Source organism: Vicugna pacos, chromosome 25, assembly GCF_048564905.1.
Source record: "Vicugna pacos chromosome 25, VicPac4, whole genome shotgun sequence".
Lineage (NCBI taxonomy): Eukaryota > Metazoa > Chordata > Mammalia > Artiodactyla > Camelidae > Vicugna > Vicugna pacos.
The window spans coordinates 987,383-1,013,086 of NC_133011.1; the positions used below are offsets into that span (position 1 = coordinate 987,383).

At 33.4% G+C, this 25,704-nt stretch overlaps 1 protein-coding gene across 1 annotated transcript; it reads right to left on the reverse strand.

Moving 5' to 3' along the window:
- Window positions 1–14,771: 14,771 nt before the first annotated feature.
- On the reverse strand, window positions 14,772–15,710 carry LOC102539661 (olfactory receptor 2L3-like). The gene has a single exon (XM_006219838.3). The coding sequence runs from the start codon at window positions 15,708–15,710 to the stop codon at window positions 14,772–14,774; it is 939 nt and encodes a 312-aa protein (XP_006219900.3).
- Window positions 15,711–25,704: the final 9,994 nt, after the last annotated feature.

The following is a 25,704-nucleotide window of genomic DNA, read 5'->3' on the forward strand; positions in this document are numbered from 1 at the left end:
TTTGCTCTTGGGTTAGAAGGCTAAATATTATTAAGAGTCAGTACTGCCATAAGTAAACAACAGATGCAATGAAATGTCTATCATAATCCCAGTAAGGTTTTTTGGTAGAAATACAAAAATACACCCTAAAATTCTTATGAAATCTCAAGGTACTTAGGATAGCAAAAAGAATCTTAAAAAAGAATAGGAGAACTTACTGTTTCTGATTCAAAACCTACTACAAAGCTATGGTAATAAAAATAGTGTAGCACCTGCAAAAGACAGAAATAAACCAACAAAATAAAACTGACAACCAGAAAACAAAACCTGCACATATTAGGCAAATGATTTTTAATAAGCATCTCAAAGCCATTCAATGGGGATGTCTCTTCAACAAATGTTGCTGGCAAAACTGCATATCTTGGTCCATTGAATGAAATTGGACCATTTCCTTACACCATACACAAGAATTAACTAAACTGGATCCAAGATCTAAATATAGAGCTGGAAGTATAAACTGTGAGGTAAAACCATAGGTGAAATGTTTCCATGACATTGGATTTAGCTGTGCTTTCTCAGATATAACACTAAAAGCATGTACAACAACAACAAACATAGAAATAAATTTGACCTTTAAAACATTAAAAACTTCTGTGCATCAAAGAACTTTATCAGGAGAATGAATAAGCAAGCCACAGAATGGAAAAATATTTGTAAAATATGCATCAGATGATGGACTGAGGTAGGGGATATACAAAGAACTACACAGCTCAGCAGCAACAAAAAAACTAGTTTACAGATGGAGGGAGCACTTGAATACATATTAATCCAAAGCAGTTATACAAATGGCCAGTAAAGATAGGAAAGGATGCGCCACATCACAGATTATTAGGAAAATTCAAATTAAAACCACAATGAGACAGAACATCTCACCCTTTGGTGATGGCTTCTTTAAAAAAAAAAAACAGAAGAAAGAAAAGAACAAGTGTTGAAAAGGATGTGAAGAAATAGAAATGAGCAAACGGAATGCTGGTGGGAATTCAAAATGATCAAACCATTGTGGAAAATGCTATGGCAATATCTAAAAAAAATGAACAAAGTGAAACAAAAAACAGGGAATCACCATATGATCCAGCAATTACAGTTCTGCGTATATGTCCAAATAATTGAAGGCAGAGGATAGACCAGGTATTTTTACATCTATGTTCCTAGCAAATTCACAGAGATGAAATAGAGATGCAAGTGGAATGGCGGTGGCTAAGGACGGGGAGGTGGCAGGCATGGAGAGTTACTGTTCACTGTGTACACAGTTTCCGTTGGGTAACATAGAAATACTCTGGGGTGATGTTGATAATGACCGCACAACGCTACCCATGTGCTTAATGTCATTGACCTGCACACTTAAAAATGGATAACATGATACCCTTTATAGCATGCATATTTACCACAATAAAGTCAAAACTATAATTTAAATGTAACTGAAATTATCCTGTATTTTCAACTCCAAATGTATTCTACAAAACGTATGACAGCATTGTGAACACGTGCAGGAGAAATGATCTTGTAATAATATGTGGCCTATAAACCAGCTTGCCGTGAAAAATTCAGGGACCATTTTTTGTTACAAATGTCATTTGGATTCAACCTGACATATATCAGACTTTCCCATATTATACAATTTATGTTGGTAATTTAATTGTTGATAGGTAAAATATAATATTTGAAATTACCAATGGAATTATCATCATCTCATCTCATGTATATTACATAAGGCTGTGAAAAAGTTTCCATCAGGTAGTTAATTTTCCCACTCTGAAATAATGAAAGGCACATTATATCTGATATTTGATTCTCTGTACCATGACTGCCAACGGAGCATTTTTTGGGTTATTCATGTTACGCTGTTCTGGTATTCGGTTGTGATGTTACCTAAAAGACTCCTGCATCTGACAGGGAAATAATCTTAATTGTTGAAAATACCAGCCTTGAATACTTCAACGTCTAATGTGAAGAGGACATATTTTCCTTGGGTAAAAATAAAAACAAAGAGCTTCCTTTACTCTTTAATTTTGTTTTAATCCACTGCAAGAACAATCACCTCTTTCCATTTACAAAACATTTCATTTGCTTTGCTATTTTACATATCTTTAAAAACATGTCAATCTATGCATCAGCATTAATGACATACATAAGAGGAAAAAGCTAGCAGAAAAAAAAATTCCAGTAACAATTTTTTGGGGAGAGGAAACATCCCTGAATCTGATCGATGTCCTACATGGAAGAGAAAGTGAAGGTGTAAACTTGTTTTACTACGAGACGTTTCTTAGGTGATAAAATTAAGATTCAGAGATTTGAAGTGATTTTACCTTAAAATATACAGTTGAATAGCTGGATTCCAGATTGCTCTATGTATCTACCTATCTATCTATCTATCTAGTCTGCCTATCTACTTACCTACCCACCCATCTACCCATATATCCATCTGTCTGTCTGTCTATATATCTATCTATCTGTCATCTATCTATCATCCATCCCTCAAAATGCATTCTTCACCTATCCAATCTTATCCCTCAAATATTAAATGTTTCAAAGTAATGAATCTGAAATAATGGTGGATCACTTTTTATTCACTAACTCAAAAAAGAAATGAAAAGTAAGAAGGAAAAAAAATAAATTGAAGTCATTAAAATAGAAAATCTATCTAGTTGGTAGAAGGTCAAGAATGCATGTGAGAAGTTTCTTAGAACACAAATAGTTATTTCAGTATTTACTCATTTTGACATGTTCTTCTGCGTTCTCATATATAATAACTTTATTGTATTTTCACTTTACCCAACAACAACCACAGACATTATGTTCCAAAAATGGTCTCTAAAAGCCTTTGAATGAAATCCAATACATGTCTAACTCTCATTACATAATGGTCCCTACCTTGGAGAATCCACTTGCAAAGGATCGTCCATATGATCTGTTGTCCATTCAGACTGTAGATATATCTATATATTCTATATGATGAATAAAACCATTCACATGTGGCCCAGATTTCAAAATGAATTACATATGACCATCTCTTGAAGTCAATATGCATCAGTTTCATTGCAGATATTTCTCCTATTTTTATATTTATAGTTGAAAATGAAATACTGAAAAGGCATCAGTGATCCATATATATTATAGAACATATAGTTTTTAAATAAATAGTTTCATTATTGAAAAGATAAAAAAAACTGAATTGCAGAGATGTAAAGTTATTCAAAACCATGTCGTGACCTAGTGATGGAGCTGAAAGACATAAAGCATATTCTCTAAATTCTACATAATACTTTCCACTAAAGCACAGATTTTTATATCCTACACCTTCCTCAGTTTTCATCAAAATTATTCTCAAAGATCATTCTTGATCATAAAACAAAGCTGGTGTGATAATTTACAGAGGTACAGTAAGGCTGCAGATTTCACCAGAGAAGCGTCCTTGAATTGGCCTTGCTGGAAGTGTTATAGAAAAATCTCAGATTGGACTTGTGGAATCCTCTAAAACACAAGACACTCGCCAACAGGTTTGCAGAACATTACATCACTTCCTACCATCTTAGGTCCCTAAAATATCCTAAGATGTTGTACCTTCCCCAAATGAACTTTCCTCGCTCAACGTGTAAGGCTGGGAAAACAGTAAACCAGGTTACCTGGTCAGTTATACTGGGAGATCTTTGAGTATGTTAGCTACGTGAAGTCAATTGTAGTTCCTAAAAATTGGCCGATCATACATTCATCTATAAGTCTACAGTAAGATTATTTTGCAGTACCATCAGTTACTTAGCATTGACAGCATGGTAAAACAGCTTTCATACAGTCAGAATCACATTACCCAGAAGTGTGTCCTCTTGTGTCTAGACAAACATATTTGTCTACAGTATCCTTACATAGAAGCCTACACGACATTCCACATTCCTTGCTTTCCACAATTTCTTCTAAGGAAGAGACAAAAGATTACATATGGCTTATATTAGTTTCCTGACTTAGGTATTTTACTGATAGTATGTAATAATCAAGTAATGTGTATTTTTAATTTCTGAAGATATGATGTTTGAGAACCACATTTTAGCAGCATAAAGAGATCTAGAATACGCAGTGAATATTTGTTATGTCTATGTGTTTGCATGCTTCTAATTAATTTAATTCCATGAGGTTTTACAATGAGGAATCAACACTAATAAATAGGTAATTCGATAGACAGATATTTTTAAAGACAGAGACTGATTATGAGCATATGTCCTTCAAATTTTGTTTTGCAATGAGAACATATTTATCCTGCTCGTTACAGAAGTACACCAGAGAGTGTTTATGTTTAGAAACTAATTATAATTTTAACTCACTTACTCACAGGTAATGTAAGCTTGGAATAAGAAATTTAACTAACTAAACCTATATCTTTTCTATAAAACAAACCTAAAGATATGTGAGATATTAAAACTATCAATTAGACAAAACATTAAAAAAAAGTGCATGCCTGGATATAATGTATCATTTAAAAGTAGCTGTAAATTTTAATCTTTATCCGTATCATTCTCATCACCATATTTTACATTCACCTCCCTTGTCATCCACTATAATTGCATGATTTTATAGTTTCCAATTATCTATTTGTGCTTTGCCCATTTGATTCTCACAAAAACCTCTGCAGTGTTGCTTATTCAAGTATTATGTTCCTTCACTGGAAATTTATTGATGTATACAGGAAGAAAAAACTAAATAAAATGCAAGTATTAGTAGCATAACACACTTCAATTTCACAAGGTTTGTGATTAAAAATTTTTTAAATGGTTAAATATAACTAAGCATATGGTTTGTTACCTCAAATATTTCTAGAAGTTACCCTTCAAATTATATGTGTATATAGAGACACACACACATCCATAGAAAGTTAATAGTAGCCATTTTTGAGATACATTTTATTTAGCATTTTTATATAAAATTCAAACAAGCAATTTCTAGGTTTTTATTAGACAGAGTGGATTCATGGAGGGCAAAAGAACAAGTAGAAGGCAGCATTGAGATTACCAGGAGCACTGTGTAGCCATTCTTCCTTCATTAGAAACATTATAATAAACATGACATAAGACATGAGGTTTTCCACAGTCCTTGTTTAGGACTGGTACCCTTATGTGTGAGGTTTGCTCTTCAAATGTCACTTGAGCACATGCAGAGCATCTTCCAAGACCCTCATCTCCGTTCCCGTTCAGAAAACACATTTTTGAATCAGCTCCAAAACCACCTTCTTTTGTCCCATTCACCCTCCTCAATTTCTCCTGAACAGTATAGTGAAAAGCACAGCCACTCCTGGACCTCAAATTTTATTTCAAGTCTTCTTTTTCTTAACCAAGTCTTATGTAGCATAGATCATGTTTCCTAAACTGATTACCTTAAATTATTCATGATTTCACACAGTAGTAACCAACCTGCCAAAAATGTGACTGCAATAGAATCAGTATGTACGGGATTACACAGTGTTACTTGCGTACAAGGATCTCTATTCCTAAAGAACAGGTAACTATGCTGTTTCAAAATATTTTCTACTTTGCTGCAATCTTTCCCATTTCTGGAGGATACTTTGTAGTTTGTAGATAGAATGAATCATCCTCTTCTTTAAAAAAACACTGTTTATCCTTCAACTTCCTTTTTTTCTATAAATTTCTTGGTTAAATTGGGGCAAATAAATTTCTTCTTATAATCGAAGTACCTTTTCTAATGAATATAAACTTTTATTATGTACTTTATCAAAGAATATCATAATTATATTCAATGATACTTCAGAATATGGTATCGTTGAGGGTAGACCCACTGAACACAAGCCCAGAACAGTAGCTCGTAGGCCATTTAAGCTGTTGTTTTCATTACCAATATTTCTATGTTTAACTATCATTTCATAATCAATCATTTACAATCATGTCAGTTCTCAGAATTGTACAACATGTTTTAAATTTAAAAGACCTTCATGTCTTAAAGCCCATAAATATGTGTTTGAGAAGTTCATCAATTTTTTTATCTTTAAGGATACGTATTTTAGTATAATTATTTATATATCTTGTTTAAGCCAACTTCAGTCAAATAAAGTTTTCTTTTTGGAGTTCCTTGTCTAATAGAGATGACCGGATGTATGCTTTGTTCATTATAAACAAAGCTACTTAATTCCGAATAAATTTATCTTAAGCCCTTGCTGGAGAGTTCGTTCTCTTCTGTGGTAATTAAAAATTAAAAGACAGTTAAGATTAGTACCTTTTTTTATATCTGCACGTTCACATACTCACTGGGTTGATTAGCTGACGGAGGAGCAATGGACATCATATAAACAAAGTCACCTTCCGAGTAAACGTCTTTGAAAATTTTCCAAATGAATGTACATGTTAACATCTTATCTCTAGAGCTGACATTTTCAACACCTCCATGGAAACTCGGGAGCAAAATGATTCTAAGAATTATTTACCTCGAGGCTTACGCTACTGCCTTTTCTTTCTTTCTTTCTTCCTTTCTATTTTTCTTTCTTCCTTTCTATCTTTCTTCCTTCCTTCCTTCCTTCCTTCCTTCCTTCCTTTCTTTCTTTCTTTCTTCTTTTGTATTCACTTAGGAATGCCCACTGAGATTTTGCGAATGTAGGTTAAGTCACTAACAGCCCAGAGTGGCCAGATGCCAAAGCTGGTGAAGGTGTGTTAAGGGTCAATTCAGTAGGGAAAGAAACAAATTATTCAGATTCTTCCACTGTTATTATTAAACATTTTGAATCATGTATTTTAGATATTGTTGCTCAATAAGTACACACTAATATGTCTGCATATATTAATTAATTTCCTAGTTTTGGTTATATCAGCCCAAAATTGAATACACTAAATGGAATATGGTTAGTTTAATAAAAACATGTAAGCCAGATTCTTAAAATATCAAATATATGAGAGTTACCTTCATTTTAGGTATTAGGTATTTTCAATGGTTTCAGCTCAGATGGAAACACATATTAAAGTGTGAGACAATTTTCACTTATTAAACTAAAGGAAATTATATTACTAACTTTATTGCAATCTTAGTAAATATACAACAAAATAATTTTATTGTAGATAATACATTAAATATTGTTATATTTTTCATGCTTCTAATTAATTCCACTTTTACTTGTGAAGTAAAATATTGGAGCTGTTTAAATTTTTTAAATATTTGAATTTTTATTACAATCATCTCAGTAAAGACTATTTTATGTTAATTTAATTTATTTTGAGTTCTTTGGTCTTCAAGGATCTGGTTGTTTATTTCCCTCCTCAGATTTGGGATGTTGGTGTCATTATTATTTTAAATAAGATATTTTCTCCTTTATCTTCTCTTTTGGGAATTTTCATAATGCATATATTGTTTGTTTAGGAAATCCCATAAATTCTGTGAGATCTTTTCACACTTTTGTATCCTTTTTTTTTTTTTAATTCTCAATCTGGAAAAATTCAAAGGATCTGTTTTGGAGCTCACTCATTCTTTCTTTGGCTTGATCGTGTTTGCTGTTCAGCCTTTCTTGATTTTTTTTTTCCAGTTCAGTCACTGTGTCCTTCAATTTTAGAATTTTGATTTGGTTCTTTTTAAGATATCAGATTTTTTTCTTGAACTTCTCATTTTGTTAAAATATTGATTATCTGATATTGCTTAGTTTTCTGTGTTTTCTTATAGCTAAGTTTCTTTAAGGTAAATATTCTGAATTCTTTGTCAGGAAGTTTTTAGATCTCCATTTCTTGGAGCCAGTTGCCTGTGCATTATTTTGTCATTTGGCAGTGTCACATTCCAAACTTGAGAAACTTTTATTCCTGAGTTGATGCTTTTGTATTTCAAGAAGAAGTCACAGCGAAAATAAAATATGACAATGAATGTATGTATGTTCATGTATAACTGAAAAATTGTGCTCTACACTGGAATTTGACACCACATTGTAAAATAATTATAACTCAATAAAAAAAAGTTTAAAAAAATAAAAGAAGAAGTCACAATTTCTGTTCTTATAGATTAGATTGGATAGGGACAGCCTTGAACTAATCAGCCCAGCCAGAAATTTGGGGAAGCCCAGCAGGGAAGTAACATGAGCAGGTGCACTTACAGGGTCCGTGGGCAAGTGGGCTTGATGTTTGGGTTTATATTAAAATCGGATGCTCACTTGCCTTTCTTTTCCCCACGGGAGAGCACTCAGGAGGAGCAAATCTCTCTGTGTCCTGTGCTTCATGGCACTGGGGAAGGAGTGACTCGGGTAGAGTTAAACTGTCCTTCCAACCCACTTCAATGTGTCTTTACTCATTTCTGTGCTCCACCTGAGGGCTGTAACCTCTCACCTGGAATCCAGAGCTCTCCTGAAGGTGTGTTTTTGCGTGGATAGTTATTTGTATCCGTGTTTCTGTGCAGGGATGCATGTGTAATCCTTTATTCCACCATCTGTCTGATCTAATAACCATGAATGAACAAAATGCGATGTGCTTAGTCAGAGTACTAAGCGAATCCCACACAGCCCATTCCCTGCCCCAGCAAACCTATGGAATAATTTGATTCTAAAATAACCATTTTCTCCCATGAGTATGGCATAAAGTGGTGAGTACTGAGTGCCACATACCTCCCATGAAGACATCACAAAGCCAAGCACAGCATGGAGCAGTGCATTTCCTTTATCCTAAGAGAAGAAAGAAGAATATGGATTTTTTTTTAATTATTGAAATATAGCCAGTTTACAATGTGTCAGTTTCTGGTGTACAGCATGTTTTAGTCATATATATACCTATTGTATTTTTTCTTTCTCTTTCTGGCTTACTTCACTTAGAATGACGAATATGGAATTTAAGTCATATCCTGAATTGTGTATTTCTATAACTTTAAAATTTTTTCTCTGTTCAGTCCAGTTGAATTATTCATAATATCATGCAGGTTTTTTTTAATTGAAACATAGTCAATTTACAATGTTGTGTCAGTTTCTGGTGTACAGCATAATAGTTAAGTCATACGTATACATACATTTAGTATGTATTAGTTTTCATGTCCTTTTCATTATAGGTTATTACAAGATATTGAGTAGAGTTCCCTGTGCTATACAGAAGAAACTGGTCATTTATCTATTTTATATATAGTAGTTAATACTTGCAAATCTTGAACTCCCAATTTATCCCACCCCACTCCCTTTCCCCACCAGTAACCATAAATGCATTTTCTGTGTCTGTGAGTCTATTTCTGTTTTGCAGATAAGTTCATTAGTGTCTTCCTTTTTCTTTTTTTAGATTCCACATATAAGTGATATCATATCATATTTTTCTTTCTCTTTCTGGCTTACTTCATGTAGAATGATAATCTCCAGGTCCATCCATGTTGCTGTAAATGGCATTATTTTATTATTTTTAAGGCTGAATAGTATTCCATTGTATAAATATACCACAGCTTCTTTATCCAGTCATCTGTCAATGAACATTTAGGTTGTTTCCATGTTTTGGCTTTTGTAAAGAGTGCTTCTGTGAACGTTGGGGTGCATGTATCTTTATGAATTAAAGTTCCCTCTGGATATACACCCCAGAGTGTGAATATTGGACCATATGGTAAGTCAATTTTTAGTTTTCTGAGGAATCTCCATACTGTTTTCTGTAACAGTTTTACCAAACTACATTCCCACCAACACTGTAGGAGAAATGGAGATATATTCCACACAGTTTTAATGAAAGATCACATTTACTTATTTTGAAAAAGAGACACCATTCTGTGTCCCAAATACCAAAATACATGTGGTAAATATTTTCACAAAAAATCTTGAAAATACCAAGAACTCAGATGAGAAAAATATCCTCATAAAATGAATTGCAAAATGGATGTGTTTATAACTTTTATAAATTGACATATATGTTAATCCTGTTGGGACTAATGCCACTTTTGGTAAGATTGCACCACTAATGGGCATATTAGGGTTTTTAATAAAAAAATCCAGTAGTTTGAAAAGTTACCCCACTGGCAACGGCCTGGGAGGTTGGAGTAATGAAGTTGTAGTTCTAGGCCAATTCTCAATTTTAAAAAATGAAAGAGAGAAGGAAAAGTTTTATTTTTAGTTTAAGTAGGAAATCTTGATCGGGCAACGTTGGCACAAGCAGTCTACAGTGACGTCAGCTACTACTCTCCCTTGCCGGTTTGATTTGGAGGTCTCCAGCTGGTGTGCAGTTTCTCAAGTCAAAAGAAAACCTTTTAAGTGGGAGATGTAGACTCAAGGTTTAGTTCCTGAAGTGCTCTGTCTGTCATCTGGGTAATGATAAGAATCTGGTATAGTCTCAACCAAGGAGATTCAAGGGCAGTCTTTTTCCTTAGTGTGATTCCAAATCAGAAGGGTAGAAGAAAGTTGGAATTATTAGTTTGGAGGGTTGTAGACAGATTTGGGGGGAAACTAGAAGAATTCAGGATCCAGGCTGGTTACAGTTAAATAACAAAACATAAAGACAATTACCAGGACTAGACTCTAATGTCTGCAAATGAGCAGAGATCACTTTTCTGTCTACTTCATTCCCCATTTCTTTTACAAAGATAATCACAGTAAAGCTAATTCGTTTGCATTAACCTTGGCCTTGCCATTGATATAAGTGCATCAAGAATAGTAATTATCCATATAAGTTCTTTTTAAAATTGATTTGCTGGAAGCCTATAATCAAAGTACTAGCCTGATATTCCAAAGACCTTTGTTGGCTCCATAAAGTCACTCTTAGTTTCTCAAAGCTGTCTGATCATATCTGAGTCTACGTATATGACATTCCACTGAAAGCCTTGATAACATAGCCAGTAGTTCCAACTATGTCCTGTTAGAGAACAGATTCACATTGAAATGAGGCAAATAAGTAATTATATTTTCATGGAAAGAAACATCAAGAACTTCCAGATTCCTCAAGGATCAAGTAAAGGAGAAAAAGCACCTTTGTTTATGATGGTAGAAGGTATACTTTACAGTTTGTCGTAAGTCACAGATAGCTTAGAAAAGGTTTTCTTAGATTTCAAAACCAAAATTTTAAGGAACGAGCGATGTTTCAAACTAAACATTATCAAAAGTTACAATCATCCCCCTGATTCATTAAGCCCCATGTCATGAAAACTTTCTTGCTTGAATCCAGTTTTACCATTAGTTTTTTTTATAGATTGCCTTGAAGAGAAACAGCAGTTTTGCAGGAACACTTTTCAAAAGCATCTGATTAAAACAACAGCTCTCTGCAAATGACAAACACTTAAAATATCCATTGTTAAAGATCTGATGAGTGTTCATTTGATAAGAAAGTGTAGTTATTTCTGTGGTATGCAATCTTTTGAGATGATATTTGGAATTATAAGTGATCATTATACCAGGACATATCAGATTTCTGAATATTTCATATAATTCCTGGAACACATAACATCCATCTGTACAAATACCAGATAAAGAAGGTTTAGTATTACTTTTTATTTGACAACTATTCCCATATAATTTGACATATCAAATAAGCCCAATTATTTTAACATCTCTAGTTTTATAAGAAGAAAGAAAATTTCTTCTGAGATTTTCCAGGGGTCTTATGGAAAATCCCAAAGTTAATTGGAGGTGAAAACATATTTGCTTAGTATATGATGTTGGTAATTTTGGAAAAACATTAAGAAATTTTAAAGTTATTGGTCAAATAAAATTATAGATCACTGTAAAAAATACTTAGCTGTCCATTTAATCATAAGAACAATGAAAGATTTTTTAGACAAATACAGAATGTTAGATACTTGTTTTTTAAAAAAACTTTGCCCTTTTATACAGAAGACTCAGTTTTCTGAAGTAATCAAAGGCCTGATGAAGACAACACAAGAAATTAATATCATATAACTTCAAATCTTTGTTTGTTGGACGGGTTACTATAAAAAGTAAAGAAAAAACTTTGTTTGCAATTTCTCATTAAAAGAAGATTATTAATCTAATAAAGCATGGTGTATTGGGGCCCAGAATAGTGCCATGTCTCTTAATTTCTAATTTTCACTATCTGAAATGGATAAGGAGTCTCGAGAAGGGATCCCTGCTCAATTCCACACTTCCTTAGATTATTTCCAAGAATAAAAACTGACCAAAAAACCCCAGACTTTCCCATTATTTTCTTCATTTTGCCTGATGCCATTCCTTTGTATTAATTCATTTTATCTTTCTCAGAGTATGTGTATGTTGCTTACATGGGCTCTCACATACAGTTAGCACCCTTGCTTGGTAAATGCTGTGTTTTGCCACCTAGAATTCTTAATAATTTTATCTGAGTGTGCATGTGAGCAGAGGAACTATACTCAGTGCCAGCAGCAGCATTCAGTGCAGTTGTACTCCAGCTATGGGGACTGTACACGTCATCTAGGTCATTTGCAAAGGGATCAGCTGGCCTGGCCTCCCCATGTGCACGCATTCATTAATGTTCAGGGTAAGGATGGAGTGATTGGGTTGAGTCACTGGCCCAAACTGGTGCTGGGGATGACAACGACTGCAGATGCAAGAAGAATGGTGACTGGGAGAGAGAAGGAACTTTGTCAGGCAGGAGGAATGACCCATGCTGAAGGTGGGGGCTGATTTACCTTTCCATCCAGAGCCCATCCCTGTGTCATCTGCAAAACAATTAAATGTATCACCTGAGTGTCAGATGAGGAAATATTAGAAAGCTTAGGCAATGAGGTTTTTCAGTAAATTATTACAAAATAAGAAAGCACAAATGACCATGGCAATATAGTACATCAGGGAATTATTAACACTTATTAAAGAGTACAGAATATGTGGTTTTAAAAACTGTTTCAACATTGCAAAGCAAATTACATAAAGGCTTAGAAATGGAAATAATATTTAAAGATTTAAAATTAACTTGAAATTTATTGGTGGAAAAGACATTCTTTTCATGCTGTTTCACAAAATAATTATTAACAAAAAATTTTAATAACAATGTATTTTTTAATTAAAAGTATGGTGATAAAATGAAGGAGTATTCATTTGAAACAAAGATACTCCTGGGTTTCTTACACAAAGTCCACAAATTACCATAAATTTGAGGAATCATTAAAATATTAGTGATTAAATTTATATTTAAAATTAAATTCAAACTTACATGAAATAAATTTGTATTAATTGATGGTTTGAAATATATTAAAAAAACAAATCTTTTTAGAAAAATTCTCTTTGAGAATTATCAGGTCTATGTGTACTAAAATATGTATTTTGATATAATTTATCAAAAATTCAGCTCAACATTTTCACAACCTATACACATTCCTAAGAGCTCCAGTAACATAAGCAGAAAGATTCTTTTAAATATTAAAAAATTCAAAATAATCAAAAATTAATCCCACCCTAATATTTATCACCAGTGACTGAAAACACTTTATACTACATTAATATAGAATAAAGTTTCCAAGTTATAAATTTTGATAAAAATAAATTTGGAGAAAAATGAGTCCTAGAAATCTTATCATCAGTGAAGGTATCACATAATGAAGTACTTTTTATTATGTACAAAATTCTGAGACAAAATATTATTTGTAATTTTTATTGCATTTAATATCTAATGAATTAATGTTGAGAATAAACTACATTGAAGCACCAATACAGGTGACTTTATCCTCTTTTTGAACAGGAGGCCTCATGTTTTGATTTTGTGCTATGCCCTGCAAATAATGTAGGGCATGAACCTTCTCTTCCCTGCCACGTTTGAGGAGTGAAGAACATCTCCACACTGATCATGGATAATGATAACGATTTACCCAGGAAGTTCACCTGAGCTGATGGGTTGATATTGAACATAGTAGAGAGACTTGTTTAGAAAAGTGATTAAGCCATAATATGAATGGTTATAACTGATTCATAAAAATTAACTTTCCCCAACCTGATTCAGTAGAAATATGGGATCTAGTAAGTGACAAATACAATCGCATTTGAGAGATGTTATCTAATATAAGAGTTGTTGTGGCTATTTAGGAAGCTAACTAAGTATGTTCTAAGGGTGGGCAATGCTTGCAAGAATGTCCTTGATATTTCTAACTACTAAACACTGACAAAATAGTCCTATAATCAACTTCTTAATCACCTTGATCTCTGTGGGCATCTCCAGGTCCTTAGTGTTGATCCCCTGATACTAAACCACTTCCTGAGATGCACCACCTGGAAAGAAACATAAACTTGTCATTTTCCTTTCAGAGTGGGATAAGAACTTTGGAATCCTTGATAAAGCCCAGCTAAATCTCTGAAATAGTTTCTCTTTGTAAAAAGAAAGAATAACTGCTACTGGGAATTATAGGCATACTATGAGAAGAAAAGGAAGTGTTCTGACTTTTAATTTGATCTAGACGTTCAGAAATCATGCTTTAGATATATTGCAAAATAAATGGAAAATAGTAGAACTGTTGCGTGGAATGACAATTTCAGTTAGACAGTTTCCATTTCTATCACTACGTGAGGAAGGAACTTTCCCTTTGACAACATTTCAGCAAGAAATATAAGCATTTGAAACTCATGGGGAAAAAAACACCATGAATTAAAATAAAGCTCATTATATGTACGTGTGTGTGTATATATATGTTATATAAACATTATATATACATATAATATTATATATAAATTATATATACACATATAACACATATATATACAATTTCATCCAGGCAAATGAGTGATTTTCTTCTCTAGGTTAATTGTAGTCCTTGCATTTAATGATAAAATAATATTTTAATTACTGTACACTGATGAATGGATTTATATCCAACTCTTGGTACTCATGTAAAAACTTTGTCTAAATTTTCTTAGAGCAGATTCTCTGAGTTACTCTTCTCAAGGCCCCCGTTACCTCTTTGTTTCTCAAGCTATAAATAATAGGGTTAAGTGTCAGTGTCAGGATGGTGTAGAAGACAGCCAGAGCTTTGTCCTCTGCTGGAGATCGAAGGGATCTTGGGCGCAGATAGGTGTAAACAAAGGGTGCATAGTAGAAAGTCACCACAGTGAGGTGGGCGCTGCAGGTTGAATAGGCCTTCTTCCTCCCTTCTGCTGAGCGCATGCGGTAGACAGCAAGGAGAACGCGGCCGTAGGAACATGCAATCCCAGTGAAAGGCAACAAAAGAAAGAGGCTGGTGCTCACAAACACGGTGTACTCATAGACCCACGTGTCCATGCAGGCCAGAGTCAGCATGGCTGGGACATCACAGAAGAAGTGATTGATGGCCCTGGACCTGCAGTAAGGGATGTGGAGGGCATACGTGGTGTGGGCACAGGAGTTGATAGAGCCCATTATCCAAGATCCTGTCATCATCAACACACACACTCTTCTGCTGATCCTGATGGGATAGTGAAGAGGGAAGCAAATGGCCACATAACGATCGTAAGCCATAGAGACCAAGAGCAATCCTTCTGTACCTGCTATAGTCAAAAAGAAGAAGCTCTGAATCCCACACCCAATGAAGGAGATAGACTTGTTTCCAAACAGATAATTGGAGACCATTTTGGGGACAATGGTGGAGATGTAGGTCAGGTCCATGAGGGAGAGCTGACTAAGTAGGAAATACATGGGTGTGTGGAGATGGGTGTCCAGACAGATGAGAAGGAACATGGTGAGGTTGCCAAACAGAGCCACTAGGAAAATGAGAACAATGAGGATATAAAGAAACAGGCCAATTCCTGATGGTGGGAATAACCCCAATAAGATGAAATCAGTTGATGTTTTATTATAATTTTGCATTGGACATTCATGTAATTTTTCCTAAAGGCAAACACAAGAGTAAGTCAGTCAAGTTTAAAGCAAGAAACCATATTTAAGTTAGTATTTTAGTCAGATTGTGTATTATTTAATAAGTTTCAGCTCTGAAATGAAAACTGGACTTACCATATTTGGAAAAAACTCAACATTAGTTTTTGAGGCCAGGGTTTAAAAATTGTAAATGCAAACAGTTTTGGACCAAGTGTTTGCCAAGAAATCTTACAGTTATTAAAAAAAGAATTATGACAGTATTAGGATAAATATGTTTTAGTGTCCTACATAAACCCCAGTAACATCAAATCAGGTGTCATATGCAAAATATATTCGTGAGAAATGAATATAATGCATACATTATAGAATTCTATTATGACTAAGTGTCTATTACCATTAAGGAATGACTTATCTTTCATATTTCAGCCCTCAGGTTTACCTCTAAAACGATTGCACCCTGTCAGCTCATGTTGAGAATCTATTTTTCCTTCTTAGCCTTCTTTGTTCAAAGGTGTTGAAGCAAGCTTCTTTGAAGTCAGTTATTAATTTTGTCTGCCGTGAAATCTAAAGTGAATCCTTATTGTCAGGTATCATTTATAAAAATTCACTCTCTTCTGCCTCTTCAGTGAGTTTCTGAGTATGTAGTTAGAACCTTTCCCTGAGTGTGTGTGTGTGTGTGTGTGTGTGTGTGTGTATTAAACACCACACTTATTGTAGATTTGATAAATCTGTGCAATTTCTTCCAAATAGACGTTTCATGTCTCTCTGCTTTGCTAACACAATAGGATGCACATTGCTTTATGGCACTTTGTCTTACTCATTTAACTTTTTTACCTTTTAGATTCTTGAAGGTTTTTTTTTTCCAATTCTTGATTAGTGTAAATTTAAGCACATATACTTATAATCTCTCCCTGTTAAAACCTATCATGATGATAAAATATATATACCAGCTATAAATTAAGAGAGAGCAGATAAGCGTAAGGCACAATAAGAAATAAAATAGCTCAGAAACATTTGAAGGAATAAATTTGGACAAAGGAAAGGTCAGTCACTTAAAGAGGGAAAAAAGATGTCACCCAAGGAATCTTTTTCATGGAGATGGGAAAAGGAATTCTCCAGAGACACTGTAACTGAACAAGGTCTTCAAAGTATATAGTGTTTCAGTTGTAAATATTTTTATTAAACAAATATTAACAGGCTTTTAAAGAAGTGTGCAACATGAAAGAGGATGTGTGCACATACCCACACACACTCACACAAAAACACAAATACACATTCACACACACTTACAGACATACAGCGAGGTAAAATGATTGGAAAATGTATAAAAGGATGCATTATTTAAAAATAAGATTTGTTTGAGAGGTTTGAGATATTACCATTCTATAAGATAAGTATCATCAGAGCTATTAAAGAGTGTGTCAATTAACAAAGGTTCTAGCAAATTAAAAAAATAATAATAATAATTTTAAAAGATTAAATGAAACTTTTAAAGGCAACATGAAAGGTATCTACCAGAATTTTTAGAAAATGGACAGCAACAAAATAAAAGTTTTGTCGTTTTCAAACGGTAGGAGAATTAGAGAGTTAATATGAGAAACAATATACACTTATTTTTACTCCTAGAAATACATTTAGCAAAATGATAGAGTTAATAATATCAAATTTAAAAATTTAAGTATTGATATGTATGAAATACCATATTCAAACAGCATGAACAGAACGCAGAAAATTAAACAAGAAATATTTCCTTGAAAGAGGTTATCTTGAAATTTCTATGTGTCTTCCTGAGAACATTTTTTGAAAAGTGTCAATATTACCTGTAAATACATGCTCCTAAAACTGTCTTTATGAAGAAAATATCAAAAATGAGAAGAATTATTTATACAGAAATACCAAGTAAAAGGCCATCAGATTTTACAGTAATTTATATTTTTGTATTTTAGAAATGTGTACTAGCAGATGGATAAATGCCATCAACTTAGCTACCACAGACACAAAGAGGAGGAAAGAGAAAAAGAAGTGGAGGTGGTTGTATGTGGAAGGGGAAGGTCTGCATTCACCAGGGTGAGAGTAAGAATCAAAAGATGATATTTAATAATTAAGCTTGAGAAGATAAGCATATTGGTGAAAATACACAATTAAATACAAGGGGAAAATGTTAAAATAATACAAAACGTCTGCCTTGTGGATCAGGAGGAGTGAGTTATGAAACCATTGCTTGCCTTCTGGGCTGTGAGATTATGTTCATATTCCACTGGAATAAATTATTAAAGTGATGTAAAACTGATGTCACAGTTAAAAACTGAAGTCATGACTAACATTATACTCATTTGTGAAGACTGAAAGCTTTTCTTTTAAGAGGAAGAAAAAAAGACAAGGATGTCCACTTTTGTCATTTCTAATTTACACAGTACTGGAAGTAAATTATCTTCATTTACAAATGACATGATCTTACATGTAGAAAAATGTAGAGTTCACCAAAAATGAGTTAGCACTAGTAAACAAATTTAGCAAAGTTACAGGATACAAAATCACTTGTATTTCTATAAGATAATCATATACAATACTGAGAAGTATTTCATAAAGCAGTTAGATTTACAATATCATGAAAAAACTAAAATCCCTGGAAATAAACTTAACAAGACAAATAACTTCTTCACTAAAAATTATAAAATATTGCTGCAGTAAATCAAAAAGGCAAATAAATGGAAAAGTATTCTGAGCTCCTGGGTTGGAAAACTGTTTTGTGAAGATTTCAATATTGCCATAAGCAAACAACTGGTGCAATGGAATGATTATCATGATGCCAGTGAGGGTTTTTTTTGGCATAAATACAAAAATACATCCTAAAATTCTTATGAAGTCTCGTGGTAATGAGAGCCAGTGGAACTTTGTTTTGTTTTTGTTTTTGTTTATCATGTTGCCCTGTTCTAGGATTCTGTCATTTGATATTACTTAAAAGACTTACATCTGCCAGGGAAGCAATCTTAACTGTTGGATAACAGTCTTGAATATTTCAAGGTCTAAATTGAAGAAGCCTTTTTTTTCTGAGTTAAAAAATAAATCCAAATTGTTTAATGTTCTCTTTTATTGTGGTTTTACCCACTGGAACAACAATAAATAACCTATTTCAATTTATACAAAATTTTCAATCTCATTGATATTTTTAAATTATTTTAAAAGATTGTAGCCCATGTATCAGAATTAATGACATTATCTATAAGAGGAAAAGAGGTAGCAGAAAAAATTCTGATGATGGGTTTTTGATGAGGGAAAAAAATGCAAGCCTTGAATCTGGACCTTATCCTACATGGAAGATGAACTGAAGGTGTAAACTTCTGTTGGCCGTCTCTATAGGTTGGCACGTAGAATGTGTCACGATATGTTCCAAGATTAAATTGTATTTGTTCTTGATCACTATCTCTTGAGCTTGAAATCACAACTGACACTTTATAAATAACACAATTGAGATTCACTTTATAAATAACACAATTGAGATTCAGATACTTAAAGTGACTTTGCCTTAAAATTATAGAGTGTTGGATTCCCAGCTTGCACTATCTACCTGTCAAATGATGGATCTATGTATGTAAATGCATTCTTTATCTATTATACTTTAAAATAATTATCTCTAAAATAGTAAATATTTTAAAGTAATGAATCTGAAATAAGGGTGGGTCACTGTTTATTCACCAACACAAAAAGAAGGATAATGAAAAGTAAGAAATGAAAGAAAAAGGAAATAGAAGTTATTAAAATAGAAACACTACATAGGTGTAGAAAGCCAAGAATGTATGTGAAACGTTTCTTAAAACACAAATAAAGTTTCTTAAAATACAAATATAAAAAAGGTCTTTCACAATCCTTATTCAGAATTTGTATCATTAAGCGTTAGCTTTATTCCAGTTTCACTTGAGCACATCCAAAGCATCTTTCAAGACCTTTGCATTCAGAATTAGCTCCAAAAATAATTTATGTTATCTATTTCATACTTTACCATTTTTGCTGAACAGTATAGTAAAAAAAATGCAGCCACTGGCTGTACCTCAAACTTCATTGACAGTCTTCTGTCCCTTAACCAACTCTTACATAGAGAACAACACACACTTCCTGAACTGATTACTTTAACTCAAGAATGGCTTCAATACAAACCATAATGAGAACTATAAGAGAGTCAGTCCGTATGTAATCGCACAGTGTGGTTGTATGAAAGCATCTCTACTCCTAGGGAATATGATGGCATTACATACACAGTTTTAAAGCATCCTCTATGTGTTGCATCTTTCCCATTTCCAGAGGATAGATCACAGGCTGAGGGAGCAATGAATCATCTCTTCTTTTTTTTCAAAAAAATGTTTATCCTTCAACTTCCTTTTTTTCCTATAAATGTCTTGGTTCAATTAAGGGCGAATAAATTCTTCTCCTAATTGAAGTACCATTTTAACTCATATAAATATTTATTATATGCTTTATCATGGAATATCATAATTGTATTCAGCTATATTTCAGAATATGGTATAGTTGAAGGCAGGCCCATTCACTATAAGTCCAGGACATTAGCACATGGACAATATAAGCAGTTGCCTATGTTATCAGTTTTGCTGTTTTAATCTAAGTTTATAATCAATCACTCACAATTAGATCAAATCTTAATTCAATGATAACATGTCTTGGGTATAAAAGAACTTCAAGTCTTAAGATACATGAATATGTGTTTGAGAAATCCATCTTTTTTACTTTTAAGGATACATATTTTAGTATAAATTATTTCTATATCTAGTTTAAAACAACTTCAGTCAAATAAAGTCATTTTTTTTTTTTGGAGTTTCCTGGCTAATAGAGATTCCTGGATGTATTCGTTCTTATTACAAACAGAAGTACTTCATTCTGAATAAATTTCCCTTAAGCCGTTGCAGTGGAATTGCTCCTCTTCTGTGGTGAATAAAAATAAAAATACCATTAGGATTACTACCTTTTATTATATCTGCACTTTCACACACTCACTGGTTTGATTAGCTGACAGAAGTCCAATGGACATCATGTAATCAAAGTCATTTTCTGAGTAAACGTCTTTGAAAATTTTCTAAATGAATGTACATGTTAATATCTTATCTCTAGAGTTGACATTTTTAAATACCTCCATGGAAACTCAGGAGCAAAATGATTATAGGACTTCTTTGCCTGCAGATTTATTCTAATGCTTTTGTTTTGTTTTGTTTTATTTTGTATTCACTTAGGAATGTCCACTGAGATTTAGCCAATGTAAGTTAAGTCACTAATAGCTCACGATGGCCAGAAGCCAAAGTTGAGGGTGGAGTTTTGACAACTTCTAGAGGCATTTTCTCAGGTGTGTTAAGGGTCAGTTCAGTGGGGAAAGAAGCGAATTATTTAATCAGCTTTTTCCCATACTATGTCTCTAAACTTTTTGGATCATATATTTTATATGTTGTTCAATTAATATATATTCATGATATGTTTGCAAGTATTAATGTATATCTCAGTTTTGATTATACTGGTCAAAGTTTAATAAGATAAATATAATATAGTTTAATAAAAAACATACAAGCAAAAATTCTTCAAGTGTCAAATATATGGGAGTGATCTTTAATTTATTTTAGGTGTTCCATATTTTCCATTCAGTTGAAAATACATATTTCTTTATAAAACAATTTTCATTCATTACACTAAACAAAGAAAATATTACTAACTTTGATGAAAGATTTAGAACATACCCAACAAAGCAAACTTACTGAGAAAATACTTTAAATGTTCTTATATTCCTCATAGTTTCCAGTAAGTGAATTAATTGTGCCATTTACTTGTGAGAGTAATACAGGTGCCTTTTAAATTTTTAAAAACTGAATTAAAATTACTTGAATCATTTGTTATAATATGTTTCAAGGAAGATTTTTTTTTCTTCAATTTATTTTGAGTTCTTTGGTCTTCATGGGTCTCGATGTTCATTTCCCGCCTCAGATTTGGGAAGTTGGTGTCATTATTATTTGAAATAAGCTTTCTGTCCCCTTTCTCTTTGTCCGCTTCTTCTGCAATCCCCATAAAGCATATGTTGTTTGTTTACAAAATCCCACAAATTCTATGACAATTTTCCACTCTTTGGTGCTCTGGATTTTTTGATCCTCTGTCTGGATAAGTTCAAATATTCTTGAGCTCACTCGCTGTTTCTTTGACTTGATCATGTCTATTGTTTATCAATTTTTCAGTTCAGTCACTGTGTCCTTCAGTCCTAGAATTTTTATTTGCTTTTTTTAAAGATATCAAGTTTGTTCTTGAATGTCTCATTTTGTTCAAACATTGATTCTCTGATATTATTTAGTTTTCTGTGTTTTCTTATAGCTCCATAAATTTCTTTAAGATAAATATTCTGAACTGTGTCAGGCAGTTTTTAGATCTCCATTTCCTTAAGATCAATTGCTTGTGCATTATTTTGTCATTTGGTCATGTCATATTCTTCTGTCCCTTGTGAAACTTTGATTCTTGAATTGGTGTTTTCATATTTGAAGAGGAAGTCACAATTTCTAGTCTTTATACGTTAGATTTGATAGGAACAGCCTTGAATTAATAAGCCCAGTTAGAAAATTTGCGCAGACTAGTAGGCAAGTAACATGCGCAGGTTTGCTCAGAGGGTCCATGGGTCAGTGGGCTTGATGTTTGTGTCTGTATTAAAATTGGATGCTCACTTGCCCTTCTTTTCCTCACGAGAGAGCACTAAAGAGAAATAAATCTCTCTGTGTCCTGTGCTTCATGGCACTGGGGAAGGAGTGACTCAGGTAGAGTAAAGTATCCTTTCTACCCACTTCAATGTGTCTTATCTCAATTCTGTGCTCCACCTGAGGGCTGTAACCTCTCATCTGGAATCCAGAGCTCTCCTGAATGTATGTTTTTGCATGATTACATATTTATATCCGTGTTTCTGTGAAGGGATGCAGGCTGTAATCTTTTATTCCAACATCTTTCTGGCACAATAGCCATGAATGAACAAAATGAGGAGTACTAAGCCAGTCCCACACAGCCCATTCCCTGCCCCAGCAAACCTATGGGATAATTTGATTCTAAAGTAACTATTTTCTGACCATTACAATGATAATTTTTTATTTTTTTAAAAGGGGGGGAAGCTTGATGGAGTGATAGTAAAAAAAGTTGGCTACAATATGTAGAGAACATGTTTTATTAGAAGGACTATTGGGATCTATGGAAACGGAGAGGAAGGATACAGTGTCCTTATGTAAATGGCATCTGATTCCAAATTTGAGAACAGTGAGGAATGTGAATAATGTAGTCAAAGAAATTTATGTGAGGAAAGTGGATCTTATTTTGAAGATGTGTGCAAGTATCTACCTGATGCAGTTATGAGTTATCACCATTTGTTCAGACAACTGCCTTCAGTTTAGCATGAAGAGGACATAAATGTTTAGGTAGGAGCATGGGCTGCATGATACTGCAGACACAGGAATGCAACAACTGAAAGGAGGAGATAACTTGCCATAAAAGGGAAAGTAACATCATTAATATGTATGTTGACTAGGTAACTCCAAGAGAAATTTCAAGACAGTCTGGAGTTAAAAGGAAATATTAGAATAACAGAGTCTTGTACTGGGAGACTGCAGTCATAGAAACAAGTCATCCCCATTTTCTCCTAGACTGTGACACTAAATGACAATGGCAGTTGAGATCCCCCCATAGAAAGACCACCATTCCAGAAACTTTAGAAGTGTTAGGAACTTTGAGATGTCCAAGGAGGTGGGAAATTTTCCTGTGTGCCACATTATGTTCATTACTGAATTGTAGAGATGGCTTTTCTACAAGCACTGGGCCACATTAGATCACCAGGTCCTCGAGATACCAATGCTTGTCCACTCCTTCACAAATTCATGATAGGCACTCTCCCTCTGTCTCTATCTGTCTCTGGCTCTCCCTCTCTCTATATATATATGTATATATATGCCCATCTCTATCTCTTTCTTTAATGTCTCTCTCTGGTAATTCAGTGTGTCTATAGAAACAGAGTCATTCAAGTTCTTTCTGGACTAACCAAAGAATAAAGGCCAACCAAACCACTTTTACTTTTTCCACTTCTTATGTCCTTTTCCCCAGACACTGTACCTAAAACCATCTTCTGACATATCCTTTTAGCTTAGTGATAATAAGCAAGTTCATAACTGAATGAGAGGTCACTGGACTCTTAGTTAATTAGAAAGTCTAGAACAAACATATCATTTTTTTATGTGTTCTCTTTTGACATTTCTTGGAGAGCAAACACTTCAGTATCTATGAAAGAACCCAAGTTCTCACTTCCTTGCTTGACTTAAGCTATAGCGAAAATATATGCCTACACTATGCGTTAAATTCTTTATTTCTAAGAATATGGGTACAACACAAATACATTTATGAAGCTTTGGGAGGAGCTCATAGTATTATTCTGATTTTATAAATGGTATCTCCAATGGGCAATAGTGGCTTCTTCACAAGATCCATTCACAGGCTGATATTGGACATTCCTCAGGATTGCAGAGTCTTCAGACATACTTCACCTCCATTTCTGGAGATTTTATAAGTCTTTCACTATTTTTATAATTATATTATCAATTTAATTTGGGTAGAATTAATTTCTTTTTCCTGTTAAGAAACCTAGCGGATTATATTAGATTCCAAATCCTATTTTGATTCAGTTGGAAAATCTTGCTAGAAAACACTCTAGTAAGAAAGAGTGAGGACATGGATTAAGGCAGTAATTATAAGGATTTAGGAGGACAGATCTTAAAAGTTTCAAGTAGAAAGCATTGAAATTATTTATGATTGATTGATCTCTCCAAGGGAAGATCAAAATATTTGTGAAATATTTCCCCACAATGTATGATGTGCTTAGCATGAATTTAGCCATTGGTTTTAAGCAGCGATTATCTTTGTTCTTTTTTAACATTTTTATTCTTAATAATATTGTGTTACAATTTTTCCAAGTTTTAGAGTGATGCAGTTGTGAGGTGAGGTAAATCTTTTGACAGCAAGCAACTATTATGTTTTTCCAGATTATTATAACATTATCATTGGTTCCTTGGGATGTAAAATTCTACATAATATAGGGGGAGGGTATAGCTCAAGTGGTAAAACACATGTTTAGTATACAGGAGGTCCTGGGTTTAATCCCCAGTACCACCTCTAAAAATAAAGAAGTAAATCTAATTACCTCCCCCTCCAAGAAATTTAAAAACCTTTAAAAATTTTTTTAAAAAGAAAAACTCTATGTAATATAAATTTGAAAGGAAAAAAGTTATAACCAATTGCCATTCTATAATTCAAGAGATTAATCAGTTAGCACTCTAGTAAGCAATAAATATTTAATCAACATGAGCCTAAAAATATCAAAATTTATATCATTTCTTTCAAATTTCTCTCACTGTTGTTGGAATGTAACATTCCAACAGTGTAATTGACACATTCATTTTGAAAACCAGTATGACAGTTCCTCAAAGACTTAAAAACAGACGATGTGATCTAGAAATCTCCTTTCCTATTATATATCCAAAAGAAGTGAAATCACTAGCAAAAAGTATCTTAACTCCCATGTTCAATGCCACACTATTTGTAATAGCCAAAACCTGGAAATCACTGATCTATCTGTGGATAGTGGATAAAGAAAATGCGCTAAATATATATATATATATATATATATATATATATATATATATATATATATATATATTGGAATATTACTCAGCCTTATAAAAGAAGGAAATCTTGTCACTGCGACCACATGGATGAACCTAGAGGGCATTAGGATAAGTTCTGTATAAAGCAGTCACAGAAAGACCAACACAGCTTGATATAACTTATATATGGAAAGCAAAAAAGTTAAACTCTTAGAAACAGAATGTAGGCTGCTGTTTACCAGGGGCTGGGGGATGAGGAATCTGAGAAAATTTTAGTCAAAGGATACAAAGTTTTAGATACACAGGATGTAAATTTC